This window comes from Drosophila elegans, unplaced genomic scaffold, assembly GCF_018152505.1.
Source record: "Drosophila elegans isolate 14027-0461.03 unplaced genomic scaffold, ASM1815250v1 contig_397, whole genome shotgun sequence".
Taxonomy (NCBI): domain Eukaryota; kingdom Metazoa; phylum Arthropoda; class Insecta; order Diptera; family Drosophilidae; genus Drosophila; species Drosophila elegans.
In genome coordinates this window covers 3,918,509-3,932,843 of record NW_024545782.1, presented here as the reverse complement: position 1 = coordinate 3,932,843, position 14,335 = coordinate 3,918,509, and the positions used below count along the sequence as shown (strand labels likewise).

Here is a 14,335-nt window from a genome sequence, read left to right as displayed (position 1 = left end):
TACTCTATAAATGGCTAAAATTTTATTCTCATACCTATCATACTTTCCAAGAAAAAAAATTACAGAAAAAACAGAAGGTTTTGGGGCCAACAAAGTAGAACCCCCCATAAATGAATTTAAATTTGAATTTATATTTAAGTTCCCAATGGATCACTTATTGCTTTATCCCCTAATCATCACCCGTGCTCGACGATCCACTCCCCTCCATGTCCCTATTTATTGAGTTAAGGAAGCGTTGGAAGTGGCGACGACCTGAGAGGTACCACAACGCCTCGTGGTAACTCCTGGGCAGGATTTCTGGAACCTTGTGCTTGCAGATATATGTGAGGTGCAGGGTGTTGCAGTGGAACTCCGTAAAGTTGTTGCCATTGATGGCGATCACCACGGTCATTAGCTGTATGTAGTTGTCGTGGGTGTAGACCACGTAGGCTCTCAACTTCATATAGCTGTGCACGGGAATCTGGTGCGTGAACGTTATGTCGGATATGAACCGGATCAACGAATAGTCGCCGCAGTAGAGGCAGGCGGTGATGTAGCTCGTCTCGATGGCGCCGCGGATGATGAAGCCCCCGAAGATTGTGTTCGCCTCGTTGCGGTTCTGCGGGAACGGATGCAGCAGGGTGCTGCGCTGCCACTCGGACATCCAGCGGCAGTCCGCCGGCAGGGTGGCGGTATCTGACGGCCCCTCGATGCCCTTGGTCCGAGTGAACACCTCGTACATGATCTGCTCCTCCTCCATTGTGGGCTGCCGCTTCGACTCCAGGCGCGCCAACTTCTCCGTCCGCCGTTTGTGCCGCTCCAGGGCCTCCTTGTAGATGCAGTCCTCCAGCTCGTCGGCCGGCACCAGGGGATTAACTGGGGCCGCACTGCTATTGGTGGCATTTCGAGCTGCTATCATAAAAATGGCCTTCGCCAGCACCAGTCCGCTTTGGCGCACATACGCCGTGATCTCCATGGAACTGTTGCCTGTCCAAGACACATGACCCGAGAGGGACACGTCCACATCTGGCTTGAACTTCTCGACCAGGAAGTGGGCATGGTCGACCAGTAGGGTGACGAACGTGTACGGCAGTGGAACGCCTTTGGGAAGGAGCGGCGGAAAGATGTGTCGGTGGCAGATCCACACTGGAAAAAAATGCATTTAAATGTGAGTCGTACATTTTGTTTATGCCCATACTCCGCCATTAGGAATTAACTAAATTAATTAATTAAAACCATGCCTCGATTACTAGATACCTGCTACTGTTGGCAAACTAATTTCAAAAGCAATTTTCTGAAATAAATTTGGTGATGCTGATCAAGAAAACATGTTCATACATGTATTATAATTATAAAGTCGGAAATGTCTCCATCACTGCGTTCCAAACTTATGACTGAAATCACATTACCCTCTGCAAAAGCTTAAAAAGACAGTTATTAAAACAAAGGTAACTTAGCCTTAGAAGTTAATTTGATTGAAGTACAAAATAAAGTATTTGTTTGTACATCCATCTTCACTCTAATTTAATAATAATTTACTTATTTGTATAATTGAGAATACTTTAGCTGGTCTGTATGTATTTACCAATGTTTTTTAACCAATTTTTTCCACCTTTTCGAATATTTTAAAAATATCTACAGTCAACGTTTTTAAAAATCCAAGACAGAGTTTTGTACAAAGAAGATATGTACCAAATTTCAAAGGAATCGGTTCAGTAGAACTTAAAATATCACGTCAAGCACATCTAATAAGTAGTTTCGAGAAAAACGCATTTAAAGGTAAGGAAACATTTATGGGGTCTCGGAATTTTAAAAAAATCTTTTAAGGATCATATTTTTAAAAATCAAAATTTTCATATAAAAAAATTCCAAAAATAATCGATTTTTTTTTTAAATTTTAAGAGCAGAATACAACCTTAAGACAGCATACCTTACCGGCAAGAAGATCGAGTTCCTCCATTATCCGGCCCATGCGCAACAAGCCCAACCCGTAAACAAAGCGTTCCCTCATCAGGGCATCGGATTCCAGGAGGACGTTGGCGGTTGTGTGCGAATCCTTCATGGAGCGGTTCGGCAACTCGTTGCGCTTCGGTTGGAACTTGAGCAGCCCATCCCGGCTCTTGGGGATGGCGTGATAGCCCCCTTCCACGCCCACGTGCTCTCGAATTTTCTTGGCCACTGCGCCAGGGATTGGGATTAGTGGGCACATAAATGGTGTCTGTCCTGCCCTTACCGTCCGCCATGGTGCCCGAGCAGTGCCCGGACTCCAGTTGGTGCCCAGCGCACCCCACAAACCGCTGACGGAGAACTTCAAGCTGCGGACACAGACGTCGGACCGCGACCGCCCGTCTGCCCAAATGCATTGTAAACTTACGGGTTCGAGTTCTAGACAAAGCTTTCCGATTTCCTACACATTTTGTACATCAAAAATTGGTTTGTCATTATAGAGGAAAGTAAAATGATTTACTAAAGGCAACAATTATTTTTTATAGTGTAACCCCTTTCTAAATTGCCGAAAATGGCTTTCTGGAAAATAAAATTATAACGAAGTCTGAGTTATTAAACTATTTCTAATTTAAAAAAAAAGGTAACAATAGATAAGTTCATACTTTTACAAAAAAAATTCAATTTCAGTCAGAAGTTTGCAACGCAGTAAAGGCGATATTTCCGACCCTATAAAGTGTATATAGCCTTGATCAGCATCACAAGGAGAGTAGAACTAGCCGTCCAACCTATTCTACGCAAGCGAGTCTTTCAGTTTTAAAGCTATTTGTATAAAGTTTTCCCAAAAGTTGTCTTCCTGTTGAAGGGACATACATGAGTCGGACATACAAGCCGGAAAATGGAATAAAAATGAAAAAATTCAAAACTTTGGAATTTTTATTATTTTTTTTAGTTCTTCGAGATATAGTAATAATTTTTTATTTCTGAATTGCGGTTTAAATTTGGCTCAGATGGGAAGAATTTATCATATAGCTCCCATGGAAACAAACATAATATTACAAACAACAATTTTTTACAATTTTTGACTTCTCAATTTTTACATTTTTTTTAAATTACTTTTGAATATATTAATGGTTTAGTAGTCCAGAATTACGCTTTTAATTTTAATCAAATCGGGAAACTATATCGTATAGCTGTCATAGCAACGATGAATCATATCTGCAACGTTTTTAAACATATACGCATATAAATCGAAATTGCAATAGCTGCAAGGGCATATAAACTAAAAAATATTCAAAAGTTGGCTACGACAGTGCCTTGGAAAATAGTTTTCTCCACGTTCACAGCTGAATTTTTTACAGTTAAGACCATAAACTGGGTAAGGAAAAAAAGAAAGTGAAAATTGTGTTTTTTACAGAAAAAACAAATTTAGGTAAACATTTTAATTTTATTTAACATTTTTTAAATTGTTGTAATTGAACAAAAAAAATTTTCGTGACCATGTAAATAATATCTTGAAGACCTGTGCAACATTTCGTTAAGATCGGTCGAGTAGTTCGCGAAAAATCTTAACAACCGACTTTGAAGCACTGTTTCGAGAAGAACGAGTTTAAAGTTTTAAGTGATAATACATGTAAGTTGGAGCGAGCGCACAACTTTTTAAAGCTGTATATCCAAAACTAGAAATGTTATAGAATTTAATAAGAAAATAAAAAAAGATGCAATTTTTTTGAAACCGTGAAACCCATGTAACCCCATAACTATGAACATGTAAAAAAAACAACAACTAACAGCTTTTTACGTGTTTTCCAAGAAGTTTATTTAGTAATCATGGCCCGAAAAAACATTTATCCTGACGACCGGATTGCGTTTGGGGGTTGTGGCTTTCGGAAAAGTTGTTATTTATTCTCTATACCTTAGTTCTTATACTCTGTTTTAGTTAAACCCAATACGACGTAGGCCCCATCATATAAAAAATACACTGTCAAAGCCCTTTATGCCTAGTCCGCTCCTGGTTAAAAGCAGCGTTGGTATTTTACCGCTGGTCGCATGTGGTCACACTACGTTGGCATACGGTTGTTTTCATATGAACTGAAGTGACTGTTTTTATACGAAGTGCAGAGAAATGCTTAAAGCTGTTTTTGGACCAATATATTTTATATAACGGCTTTGTGACTAACAACCAAACGAAAGGAGGCCGATTCACCAACCTGACGCCGCCTGAGCGTGGTCGTCCTGCTCCAAACACCTCCCCTCCTCTCCGTGCTCCGCTCCTGGTGCGCGAGCAATTACAGCAACGTCGTAACGCGAAAATCGATTTCGGCTGCGGGCGCAGGCTGAAGCATCACAAAAAGCATGACCCACTGCGATGTGGACACGGGAATAGGTATGACATCGCCCGGCCAAATGACGGACGCAGCCGCTCACAAGGTGCACACATCCTGGCCGCAGAGACTCGAGCGGAACAGCATGCTCGTCCTGGCCGGAGTCGCCCTGTGCGCCCTCGCCATCACAGGCTGCGACGCCACGGACACGGACATCGCGCTGGACGCCAAGGCCACGCTGAATCACCGCATCCAGAGCCTGGACCTGCTCGTCTTCGTGTTCCTGCTGGCCCTCACCGTCCTCACCATCTGGCTGTTCAAGCACCATCGCGTCTCCTGGCTCCACGAGACCGGACTGGCAGTCATCTATGGTACGTCAAATGCATGGGCTTACAGGGGCTATTACACTATTCTACATAAGATAGAAGCCTTGTAGATATTTCATACTAAACACATAAATATTTTTCGCTTTGATTTTGTAAATATTTCATTTGACTATTTTCGGAATACATTTTAGTATCTGAAAATGTAATTTTAATTTTAGACTTAAGGAATTTAAATCTATTATTTTAATATTAAATTTTGCAGTTTAAAATGCATTGTATTTAATAGTATAATTTTGTATATAATTTAAATGTGAAGTATAGCATTTTGTATTCAATGGCCACAACATATCATATTTATTTTACTTTTTCCTTTTTTTTTATCACTACAGTGAGGGAGACACATTCGTTCCTATATAGTATATGAACAATGTAGATGCAAACATATGTGTATCTAGTTTTGAATCTATTTGAATGAAACTATTATAAGTGCCTTTTCCCTATGTCGTTCATAAGCTGCACAGAAAGAAACCATTATTTTTTGGAACAGATAACACCAATTCGGTTACTAAAAAATTCTAAAATCAATATTTTAGATCGCATTAATTGGCTTATTAACTAAATGATTATTATACAAATTCATTGGGCAGCAGAGGCCTGAAACCACTACGATTTATATTTTATAAACATAAATAACAAAAAATACAACAAATATTAATATATATCAAAAGAAGTAATTATCTGATAACCAAATATGTTGCTAAAAAATGTCTTCATTTATATCGGGCCTAGTTAGTTAGTGAAGTTGAACTGAAATCGTTAATAGTGGAATTCCCATGACTTGGGTTCCACCCAGAGTCTCTGCCTTTACTATCGGTCACCTGCTCGCCATTGTAGCCGTAGCCCATGCACTTTCAACGTCGCCGTTTTCATTGTCACCTCTTTGTTGTCACATATTCGGAATTACGCTTTTGTGTACGCCAGCCGTGACATTACGTTCAAGCATTTGGGAGGCATCAAGAGCCAAGCTGGGCAGAAGTAACATCGATAGCCATAGAAAAACCTGCACGCAATGGCAAGAGAACTATAGAAATATAATGTACGAGGCCTTGTCGCGCTTAGTCAGCCACACTACCATGGGGGTTTTCCACAAAAATGCATTTTCACCGCTCGTTCATGATCGCCCAATCTGCTGAGTACTTTGTTGTTCTAACATTTTAATAAAGCAATGTAGCAATAAAAGAGCAAACAAGATTTCTTCCAACTAATTGAAGCTAATGAAACAATTCAATAAAACAGGTTAGGCTAGCCATTGAATTCCCAGGGCGGGCGTACATTGGAAATGATTATCAAGTTTGTCTCAACAGAGCGGGTGAAAGCTTTTAGTAATGCGCAGCTCATCCGCCAAGTCGAATTTATTTAAAAATGGCAAGGAATCAAGATAAACAGCTGCCTTAAGCACTTGTTGACTGATTGTTGTTTTCTCTGATAAAGTTTGACTAAGCATATTTCTCTTATCGGTTCTGCTTTATTAGTCACACTCTTGTTTTTGCGATAGGTCAGGCAATTCCAGACAGGCGACAAATGGCCTTGAATTGTGTTTAAAATAAAATTGAATGGTTCAGAATCTAATCTATTCAAATTCTTCCTGGCCGAGAAATAAAAACATGGCCAAATTATATTATTCGATCGTTCCTATGGCAGCTATATGACATAGTCGTCCGATTTTAATCAACTTAAAACCGTCATGCTGATCAAGAATAAATTTACTTTATGGTTATAACTTTATATATAAAGCCTTCGGTATTACCAGACATTTATATTAATATAATTCCATAAATATAAATCAATTGATACTTCAGAATAACTGGTTAAATTTTATTAAAATCGGACAAATATATATACCATAGGAACAATCGAAAAATGCAGCGAAAAATGTTACATAACATAACGCTAAAGGCATAGATAAAATAGTCCGAATCTTAGTTTTTTCTACAGTGCACAATTAATATAAAATATTAACCCAAGTGATTTATAAGAAATTAATATTTATCATGCAATCAAAACAGCTAGTTCAGAATACAAATAGATTATTGATAACTACACTAAGTGTTATCAGAAATTTAAGATTAACTTAAGAACACATTTAAAAGCATTATAAAATTTGAACTGCGTTGGCTGCGCCATAATGCTGGCGATAAAATGGAACTCAATTTAAATGCCAAACCAAATGGATGTTTTATCTTTTTGTGTGTACTCTTTTCCAGGCTTGATTGTAGGAGCAATTATACGTTATGCGGGCACCTCGACCACCCTTGTCCACATGCAGGTGGAGCCGCAAGGGGTTCCCACGTACAGCGATAAGTTGCCGCCCGATACCCTCTGGTTTAAGGTGAGTCGCTTTGGACTGAAAGTCTGAGATCTGTGGTAATACAATTTTGATTTTCATTTCAGTACCCCGTCAATCAAACGAATGGAACCAAGCTGCCAGAGGGCAATAAGACATATGCCTATGTTTTTCGCGGTCAGGTTCACGATGTCGATGAAAACGAAATCGATCTAAAGGCAACGTTTGATCCGGAGGTGTTCTTCAACATCATCCTGCCACCAATCATATTTTACGCGGGTTACAGCTTGAAAAAGGTTGGTTCATTGCACAGTATATTTGTTTCAAAAATTAATCTTAACTCTTGCTTTTGCAGAAATATTTCTTCCGAAATCTAGGGGCCATTCTCACTTTTGCCATTGTTGGCACCACATTGTCGGCCTTCCTGATCGGGGGCTTCATGTACAGCTGTGTGAAACTGATGCCAAACTACTTGAGCAGCAGTTTATCATTTCTGGACACTCTTTACTTTGGAGCCCTTATATCACCCACAGATCCGCTCACCATTCTAGCCATATTCAATGACCTGCGGGTCGATGTAAACCTATATGCGCTTGTCTTGGGCGAATCTGTGCTCAACGATGCCGTGGCCATTGTCCTTAGCGGGTAAGTGTTGATGTATGCTGCAATTTATGGGTACTAACAATGTTTCCTTTTTTGTCAGAGCCATTCAAAACTATGGTGAACATTATTCCAATACAGGGGAATTCGAAACTACAGCTTTTCTGCGCTCTCTAAGTGACTTCTTTTCCATTTTCCTCCTGTCCCTGATGATTGGTGCCGCCATGGGCTGCTTGACAGCATTGATATCCTTTGCAAAAACTAGCTTTTGTTTAAGTAGTTATTTAAGTCCCACCTCTAGGCCATTCGGTTCCTTAACTTTTGCCACACATGACCAAGTTTACGCGGGTGCGAGACTTTCCCCTTTTAGAGTCGGCACTCTTCGTGTTGATGAGCTACAGCACTTTCTTGCTGGCGGAGGCTACAGAGCTGACTGGAGTGGTGGCCGTGCTCTTTTGCGGCATCTGCCAGGCCCACTACACATACAACAACCTCTCGGAGGATTCGCGGCAAAGGACCAAACAGATCTTCGAGCTGCTCAACTTTCTGGCCGAGAACTTTATCTTCTCCTATATTGGAGTTTCGATGTTTACCTTTCCCAAGCATCATTTCGACGCAGGATTTATCATAACAGCATTCGTGAGTTTATTAAAATATAGTAAACACTAGGAGTTTTTCGCTCATAGATACTGTTTTCTTTCAGATTTGCGCCGCTATAGGACGCGCTGTAAATGTGTACCCCCTGTCGTGGTTACTAAACATCAAGCGAAAGCCCAAAATTTCAGTAAACTTTCAACACATGCTGTTCTTTGCAGGTAAGTCCATTTCCCAAATTGTTTCTCTCGGATGAAAATCGTTAGCAAGAATATCTTTAAAACAGGACTACGTGGCGCCATGTCCTTTGCGTTGGCCATTCGCAATACCGTGTCGGATGCTCGGCAAACCATGCTGACCGCCACATCGCTGATTGTCATCTTTACGGTTGTAATCCAGGGTGGAGCGGCTAATTTTCTGCTCAATTGGTTAAAAATACCGTGAGTACGACCACATTTGAATGCTTCCGCTTGGTAGTCACACCATTTTTCTCAATTGCAGTGTTGGCGTTGACGATGAGACTGAACAATTAAATAATTACCAGGTGCACAGTGTGAGTACACAAATATCACGTACATACGTGCTTGTAGACAACATTTTGCAATGCTACGTAAAGATAATGATTCTTGGAGACTAGAGGACTATTGAGATTCACTTAATAAGTAGAACTTGAAACCATTTATTACTAGCATGCTGAGTGCGATTGCATTTCTCAATCTCCGATTGGTTTCTTTTACTCTTTTATAAAAATAGTCCTTAACTCATGTCTTTTGTTATTTATACATTTCTGCGCACTTCACAACATAAAACCATCTGATAAAAAGGTTTACAATTCAATGGACAATTCACACCCGCAGACGGTAGGTTTTGGCAATGATCATTCAATCCCAGTCCGTTTGGTTTTATTCTCCAATTTCTTAATTTGTTCGTGGCATTACCACATTTACTATCGAGTCTTTGGCAGCCCCCTTTTTATTTGATTTGGTCACCCTCATCGAACGTAGAGCTTATACCATTTAATTGAACTCTGTGTTAGTCTGATGGCTACTTGCAGGATGTGGAGGGCGGCGGAGTAGTGCGCGGCAAAATGCGGTTGTCTGGTGGAACGGAGTCCAACCTGGACACACCAGCGGACGGGCCAAATGGCAGCTTGGGCGGCTCAAGCGGAGGACGCCGTCGCAACAGTCATGAGAAGGCCATTCTGGCCAGGATCTGGGGCAGCTTTGATACCAAGTGAGCGCAGAGTGCCCTTAGACAACCGAGATTCGGATTGCATTTAACAATGTTCTTGTATCCCAAGGTACATGAAGCCTTTGCTGACGCACTCTCGACCCACTCTGCTGGAGACGCTGCCCGTTTGCTGCAATCCCATTGCCAGGCTGCTCACCACCACGCAGCAACTGACCCAGGTGAGTTGCGCCGAGCATCGCAGGAGGTGTCCAAGGGAGGTGTCCTGATTAACCATACGGCATTCCTTTCAGGATGGGAGCGAGTTCAGGCGCGTGGACTCGGACTCGGATATCTGCATAGACAACGATACCGGGAACGGTCTCGGCCAAGACGTCGGACCCGAATCGGGAACGGGCGTGGGGCGGCGAAACTCACTCAGTCGCGTAAGTATCAAGTACACCGGCGATAATCACCATCTACTTGCTAGCTACCGCAACATTGAATAACCGAATGTGCGAGGCAACCACCAAAGACTTATCTAGGCCTAGTAAGCTGGCCACTAACACACGAAACGAAAGACCTCAACCCAACTAAATACTGAAAGAATACTTTGGCAAAGTAGACACACTGTTCTTGAAATTAGACAACTATTTAACAACCATGGAAATGTGATTTTTGTTTAACAATGATTTGTTTTTGTATAATTTAAATGTTGATTTTGTGGTGTAAGAGGAGAGGAATGTATAATTTTGCACCTACTTTTAATATTGTTGATTAATTGTTTAAGTTTGAGCGGCAAACGATGCCAAGTCGACGATTGAAACACTAATGTAATATTGATTTGACTGTTAACTACTATTTAATGCATGCTTACCAAATATACTTACATATATAACTGAAATGTAACCACTCTATCAGCGATGATATTAATTTATTTATTCATTTCTGCGGCATCTTTCTTTCTTTCTGTCTTTCCTTCGACCAATCCATCATCTAACTAACCCATGCGGACTCCATTATCAATTTATCAATTTGGTTGCTTTAACAATAACAACAAAAACTCCAATAACCAACGAAAAACTGCATTCATCTGAAACAAACTGTGTCATGTTTAAATTCATTCATTGGTAATGCCCGAATCAAAAGTCTGTCCAATTGAACGAAGCCAATCACCTTGCAAATGAACTCAGCCTGGTTACTAATAATTTCATGTAATCATATCTATGGAAAATCAAGAGATCAAGCCAGTGCCAGCCAGTCTCTTATATGTTTCGTTTATTTACTATTTAATATATATTTTATTCGTTTGTTTTTGTCTACTTTTCCTTGGTAATCCAAATGTTGTAAACGAAGCACAGACGGAAACCCAGACATGAAAAACTAAGTCCAGAGTCAGTCAATGCAGTCAGTTTATTGATTAACCGACTAACAAAAGCTTCTTATAGCACAGCAGCTAAGATTGTTCGTTTGTACTGTTCACTTTTAATTTCTGTACTTTTCCTCATAATCTAATTTAATAGATTCTAACACGCGACTAACCATGTAAGTACAAATTGATCTGCAGTTGATTTCCTAATTTTTTAATCACCTTTTGTACATATAAACATACATATTTAAAGTTGCAAAAGATTTATTTATTCACTTTATTTTATTAATATATTTATTTTCTTTTAGGTTAGAGGAGAGCGTCGAAATATTAACATTTAAGTTACATTCGCTTTTAATTTTGTTTTGTTATTTATTTAATTGGTCTCATTTAAAATGGATTATGTGAAAACTGTACAAATTAGATTATTACATCTCAGTTTCTCCTTGTTTACGATATGTGATTCGGAACTCTAGTTATAAATATAAATTAATATCAGGCTTATCAGTTAATTTACAAATTGTTGTGCAACGTAATAAAATCGTTAAGGGCACCAACTAAAAAGGCTATATATCATTGAGCTGACACACACCAATACAATACCTTAAAACACGACAAAATACCTGCATATATGTCCTGTTTAAATATTTTATTTTCAACCTTTAGCCATTTATTTATTTTTGCCAAAATATATAAATATAATATATACATTATTTGTAATTGAATAGACTAGTGAAAATTAATATGAATACTTATAAAGACATATTTCCTTTCTCTTATTTATTTGACATCGCAAAATATGCAAACATTTTATAATATATGCCTCAACCCACAAAACAAAATTTGTATCCAGATGGAGATTCTGGAGCATGTTCAAAGTCCAGTGTCGACGAGAATCAGACTCTTAGGATTTTATGGAAAAAAGTTATAAAAGGAGAGGCAAAAGTAATCATAAATTATTTTTGATGTATTTTACACAACATAAACTTTTAGCTTTTTCGTTGACAAAGTTAGTGTAAATATATCGTTTTGAAAACTGAAGTAAATTTATTCGAGTTTATTTATAAATGCCGATCGTTTGCTGATATATTTATTTGTTCCAATATAAGCTAAGACACAATTTCTTACTACATAAACACGCTGTATTTATAACAAAGCGAAGCTCTCTGAAAATATGTATTGTTGTGCTGTTAATTTTTAAGTCTAAAGAACAAAAAATAAATTTAAAAAAATAACAATAAAGTTTTATTTTGAGAACAAGAGCAATCAAATCATCATAATGTTTTCAAACATTATTAATATAATTCAAAATTAAGATGTTTTAAAGAATGTATAATTTTTGCAAAAACTGCAAGGGTATATAAACTTCGGCTTTCCGAAGTTTGCCTCTTTTCTGGCTTTCGTTGACCTCTGTTGCCGATTGTGTTATCGATAGTTGGACAGCTCTACTATGCTGATCTGGCCACACTGCGACAGCGCGCTTCTTGCTAAGGAGTCGAAAATTGCTTTGAATTTGTTGTGGCCTGATACTACCGACAGATAGTACAGCAGATATGGACGTGGTGAAGCGCGGCTTCGTCCGCGCCTGCAAGAATCACAGCTACCTGAGCTACGAGCTAATCGACAACATCCTGGGCCCGCTATGCGCCCGACACCAGGTCTCAAAACCCTCCAGCAAGGAGGACGTGAAGGCACTTGTGGGTGAAATAAACGATTCCATCAGCGATTTGGGCCAGTCGCTGGTCTTCATCAAGTATCCGATCAAGGCCGAGGAGTATCTGGTGTACGCCAAGACAGATGCCACGCCCGACAGCGTGGCTAGCACCGGCCTCACGGCCGAGGAGTGCCAGTACTTCTCCAAACTGCTGGACAAGATTGCCGCCGAGGAGGACTGCCACATCCCCTGGAATGCCGCCTACAGCGAGCTCCTCCTGCAGGGCAGCTCGAAGCCGGTCAAGAAGAGCCGCATGCAGGAACTGCTCCATAAGTGGACCCAAATGGGCTACTTCATGGAGCTGGACGAGAGAATCTACCTGGGGCCGCGCAGCCTCGTCGAGCTGAACTTCTACCTGACCTCCCACCACACAGAGCACATCAAGAACTGTATGCTATGCAAGTGCCTGGTATTGTGGGACATCCGCTGCGGATCCTGCCACATTCAGTTCCACCGCGAGTGCATCCACACGTACTTGCAGCGGCGCGACATTTGCCCGTCCTGCGGCAACCTGTGGACAACACCTCTTCGACGGTCCACCAGTTCTTCTTCATAAATAAAATGAATGAAACCAACAGCAAAGATTTACTACCCTAATCTGTGATACCTTTGGTATTAACTAATTGATGTCAAGATTACAATATAATCAATTCATTTAAAACAAGAAAGAAAGCAAACTTCGGCAAGCCGAAGTTCATATACCCTTGCAGCTATTGCATGAATTAAATACTTTTGAAAACATTTAAATTATGATTTACTTGAGTATATACTGAAAAACAGTGAAGCTATGATGATTTGCAGCTCAATTATTAGATAGTTATTTTATATATTTTTATTAGTTCTATGGGAGCTATATGATATAGACGTCCGATTTTGATCAAATTTAAACCATAATTCTGAAATAATTAAACATTGCCATATGTCGAAGAACTAAACAAAAAATTAAAAAACAGAAAAGTTATAATTTTTTTTTCATTTATTTCTCCGATTGTTCCTATGGGAGCTATATGCTATAGTCGTCCGATTTTGATGAAATTTAAAACGTAAATCGGAAATATTTAACCATTACTAAATGTCGAAGAACTAAACGAAAAATTAAAAAACAGCCAAGTTATAATTTTTTTTCATTTATTTTTCCGATTGTTCCTATGGGAGCTATATGCTATAGTCGTCCGATTTTGATGAAATTTAAACCGTAAATCGGAAATATTTAACCATTACTAAGTGTCGAAGAACTAAACAAAAAATTAAAAAACAGCAAAGTTATAATTTTTTTTCATTTATTTTTCCGATTGTTCCTATGGGAGCTATATGCTATAGTCGTCCGATCCGGCTCGTTCCGACTTATATACTACCTGCAATAGAAAGACAGCTTTTGGGAAAGTTTCATGCAGATAGCTTTAAAACTGAGAGACTAGTTTGCATATAAACGGACGGACAGACGGACAGACGGACGGACAGACGGACATGGCTAGATCGACTCGCCTAGTGATGCTGATCAAGAATATATATACTTTATAGGGTCGGAGATGTCTCCTTCACTGCGTTGCAAACTTCTGACTGAAATTATAATACCCTCTGCAAGGGTATAAAAAAGGTTTACAAAAAATCATAAAATAATCATTACTTTTGGTTTTATTATATTTTGTTCAATAATTTTTATTTTTGAGCTTTATTATGGTTGGTTTCTATGCAAGCAAAATATCTCGCAGAAATAGAGACTGATATTATATCAATCAAAACCCGGATTTCCGCCGTTTTTAATGGTTGGTTTAAAAATGGTTTAAGACACTAGTTCAGTGTAACTTTTTTTAAAAATCAAATTTTGTTTGCCTAATAGATAGTTTAGAATTCCAAAAATGTCCTCTGAAAGCGGCAAGATGGTATCTAAAATATTTTTTTATATAGAGCACCTGAAACTTTAACCGCGATTATCTCGAAACGACATTTTTGAAAATTTCTGACATCATAACT

General features: G+C 39.2%; 3 protein-coding genes across 9 annotated transcripts; 2 read left to right on the top strand and 1 right to left on the bottom strand.

Moving 5' to 3' along the window:
• LOC108135201 (acyl-coenzyme A thioesterase 9, mitochondrial) lies at positions 1 to 2,476 on the bottom strand. Its single transcript, XM_041708779.1, has 3 exons — positions 2,213 to 2,476; positions 1,915 to 2,157; positions 1 to 1,125 (listed from the first exon to the last, which is right to left on the bottom strand). The coding sequence occupies exons 1-3, from the start codon at positions 2,340 to 2,342 to the stop codon at positions 170 to 172; spliced, it is 1,329 nt and encodes a 442-aa protein (XP_041564713.1). The 5' UTR covers positions 2,343 to 2,476; the 3' UTR covers positions 1 to 169.
• A 1,505-nt stretch (positions 2,477 to 3,981) lies between these two features.
• On the top strand, positions 3,982 to 11,865 carry LOC108135220 (sodium/hydrogen exchanger 6). Of its 7 annotated transcripts, XR_001773892.2 has the most exons (15): positions 3,982 to 4,618; positions 6,838 to 6,962; positions 7,025 to 7,213; positions 7,273 to 7,562; positions 7,621 to 7,762; positions 7,848 to 8,156; positions 8,221 to 8,332; positions 8,398 to 8,551; positions 8,613 to 8,664; positions 8,936 to 8,971; positions 9,148 to 9,344; positions 9,412 to 9,520; positions 9,593 to 9,724; positions 10,428 to 10,823; positions 10,956 to 11,412. XR_001773892.2 is itself a non-coding variant. In XM_017255845.2 (14 exons), the coding sequence occupies exons 1-14, from the start codon at positions 4,279 to 4,281 to the stop codon at positions 11,576 to 11,578; spliced, it is 2,247 nt and encodes a 748-aa protein (XP_017111334.1). In that variant the 5' UTR covers positions 3,982 to 4,278; the 3' UTR covers positions 11,579 to 11,865. The 7 variants fall into 7 exon arrangements, 5 of the variants coding, with proteins under 5 accessions (XP_017111334.1, XP_017111332.1, XP_041564762.1 ...); XM_017255845.2 differs by lacking the exons at positions 10,428 to 10,823; positions 10,956 to 11,412 and adding an exon at positions 11,501 to 11,865 and having other exon boundaries at positions 9,166 to 9,344; XM_017255843.2 differs by lacking the exons at positions 10,428 to 10,823; positions 10,956 to 11,412 and adding an exon at positions 11,501 to 11,865.
• Positions 11,866 to 12,026: 161 nt separating this feature from the next.
• LOC108135225 (non-structural maintenance of chromosomes element 1 homolog) lies at positions 12,027 to 12,936 on the top strand. The gene has a single exon (XM_017255854.2). It carries the CDS (start codon positions 12,201 to 12,203, stop codon positions 12,915 to 12,917), a length of 717 nt encoding a protein of 238 aa, XP_017111343.1. The 5' UTR covers positions 12,027 to 12,200; the 3' UTR covers positions 12,918 to 12,936.
• The last annotated feature ends 1,399 nt before the right edge of the window (positions 12,937 to 14,335 follow it).

Bases quoted from the DNA above. Each gene is read 5' to 3' on its own strand.
- LOC108135201 (XM_041708779.1), bottom strand. From the start codon at position 2,342: ATGCATTTGGGCAGACGGGCGGTCGCGGTCCGACGTCTGTGTCCGCAG. The intron at 2,158-2,212 runs GTAAGGGCAGGA...TCCCTGGCGCAG, and splicing joins CTCGGGCACCATGGCGGACG to TGGCCAAGAAAATTCGAGAG. The intron at 1,126-1,914 runs GTAAGGTATGCT...ATTTTTTTCCAG, and splicing joins GGAACTCGATCTTCTTGCCG to TGTGGATCTGCCACCGACAC.
- LOC108135220 (XM_017255843.2), top strand. From the start codon at position 4,279: ATGACCCACTGCGATGTGGACACGGGAATAGGTATGACATCGCCCGGC. The intron at 6,963-7,024 runs GTGAGTCGCTTT...TTTTCATTTCAG, and splicing joins CCGATACCCTCTGGTTTAAG to TACCCCGTCAATCAAACGAA. The intron at 7,563-7,620 runs GTAAGTGTTGAT...CTTTTTTGTCAG, and splicing joins GTGGCCATTGTCCTTAGCGG to AGCCATTCAAAACTATGGTG.
- LOC108135225 (XM_017255854.2), top strand. From the start codon at position 12,201: ATGGACGTGGTGAAGCGCGGCTTCGTCCGCGCCTGCAAGAATCACAGC.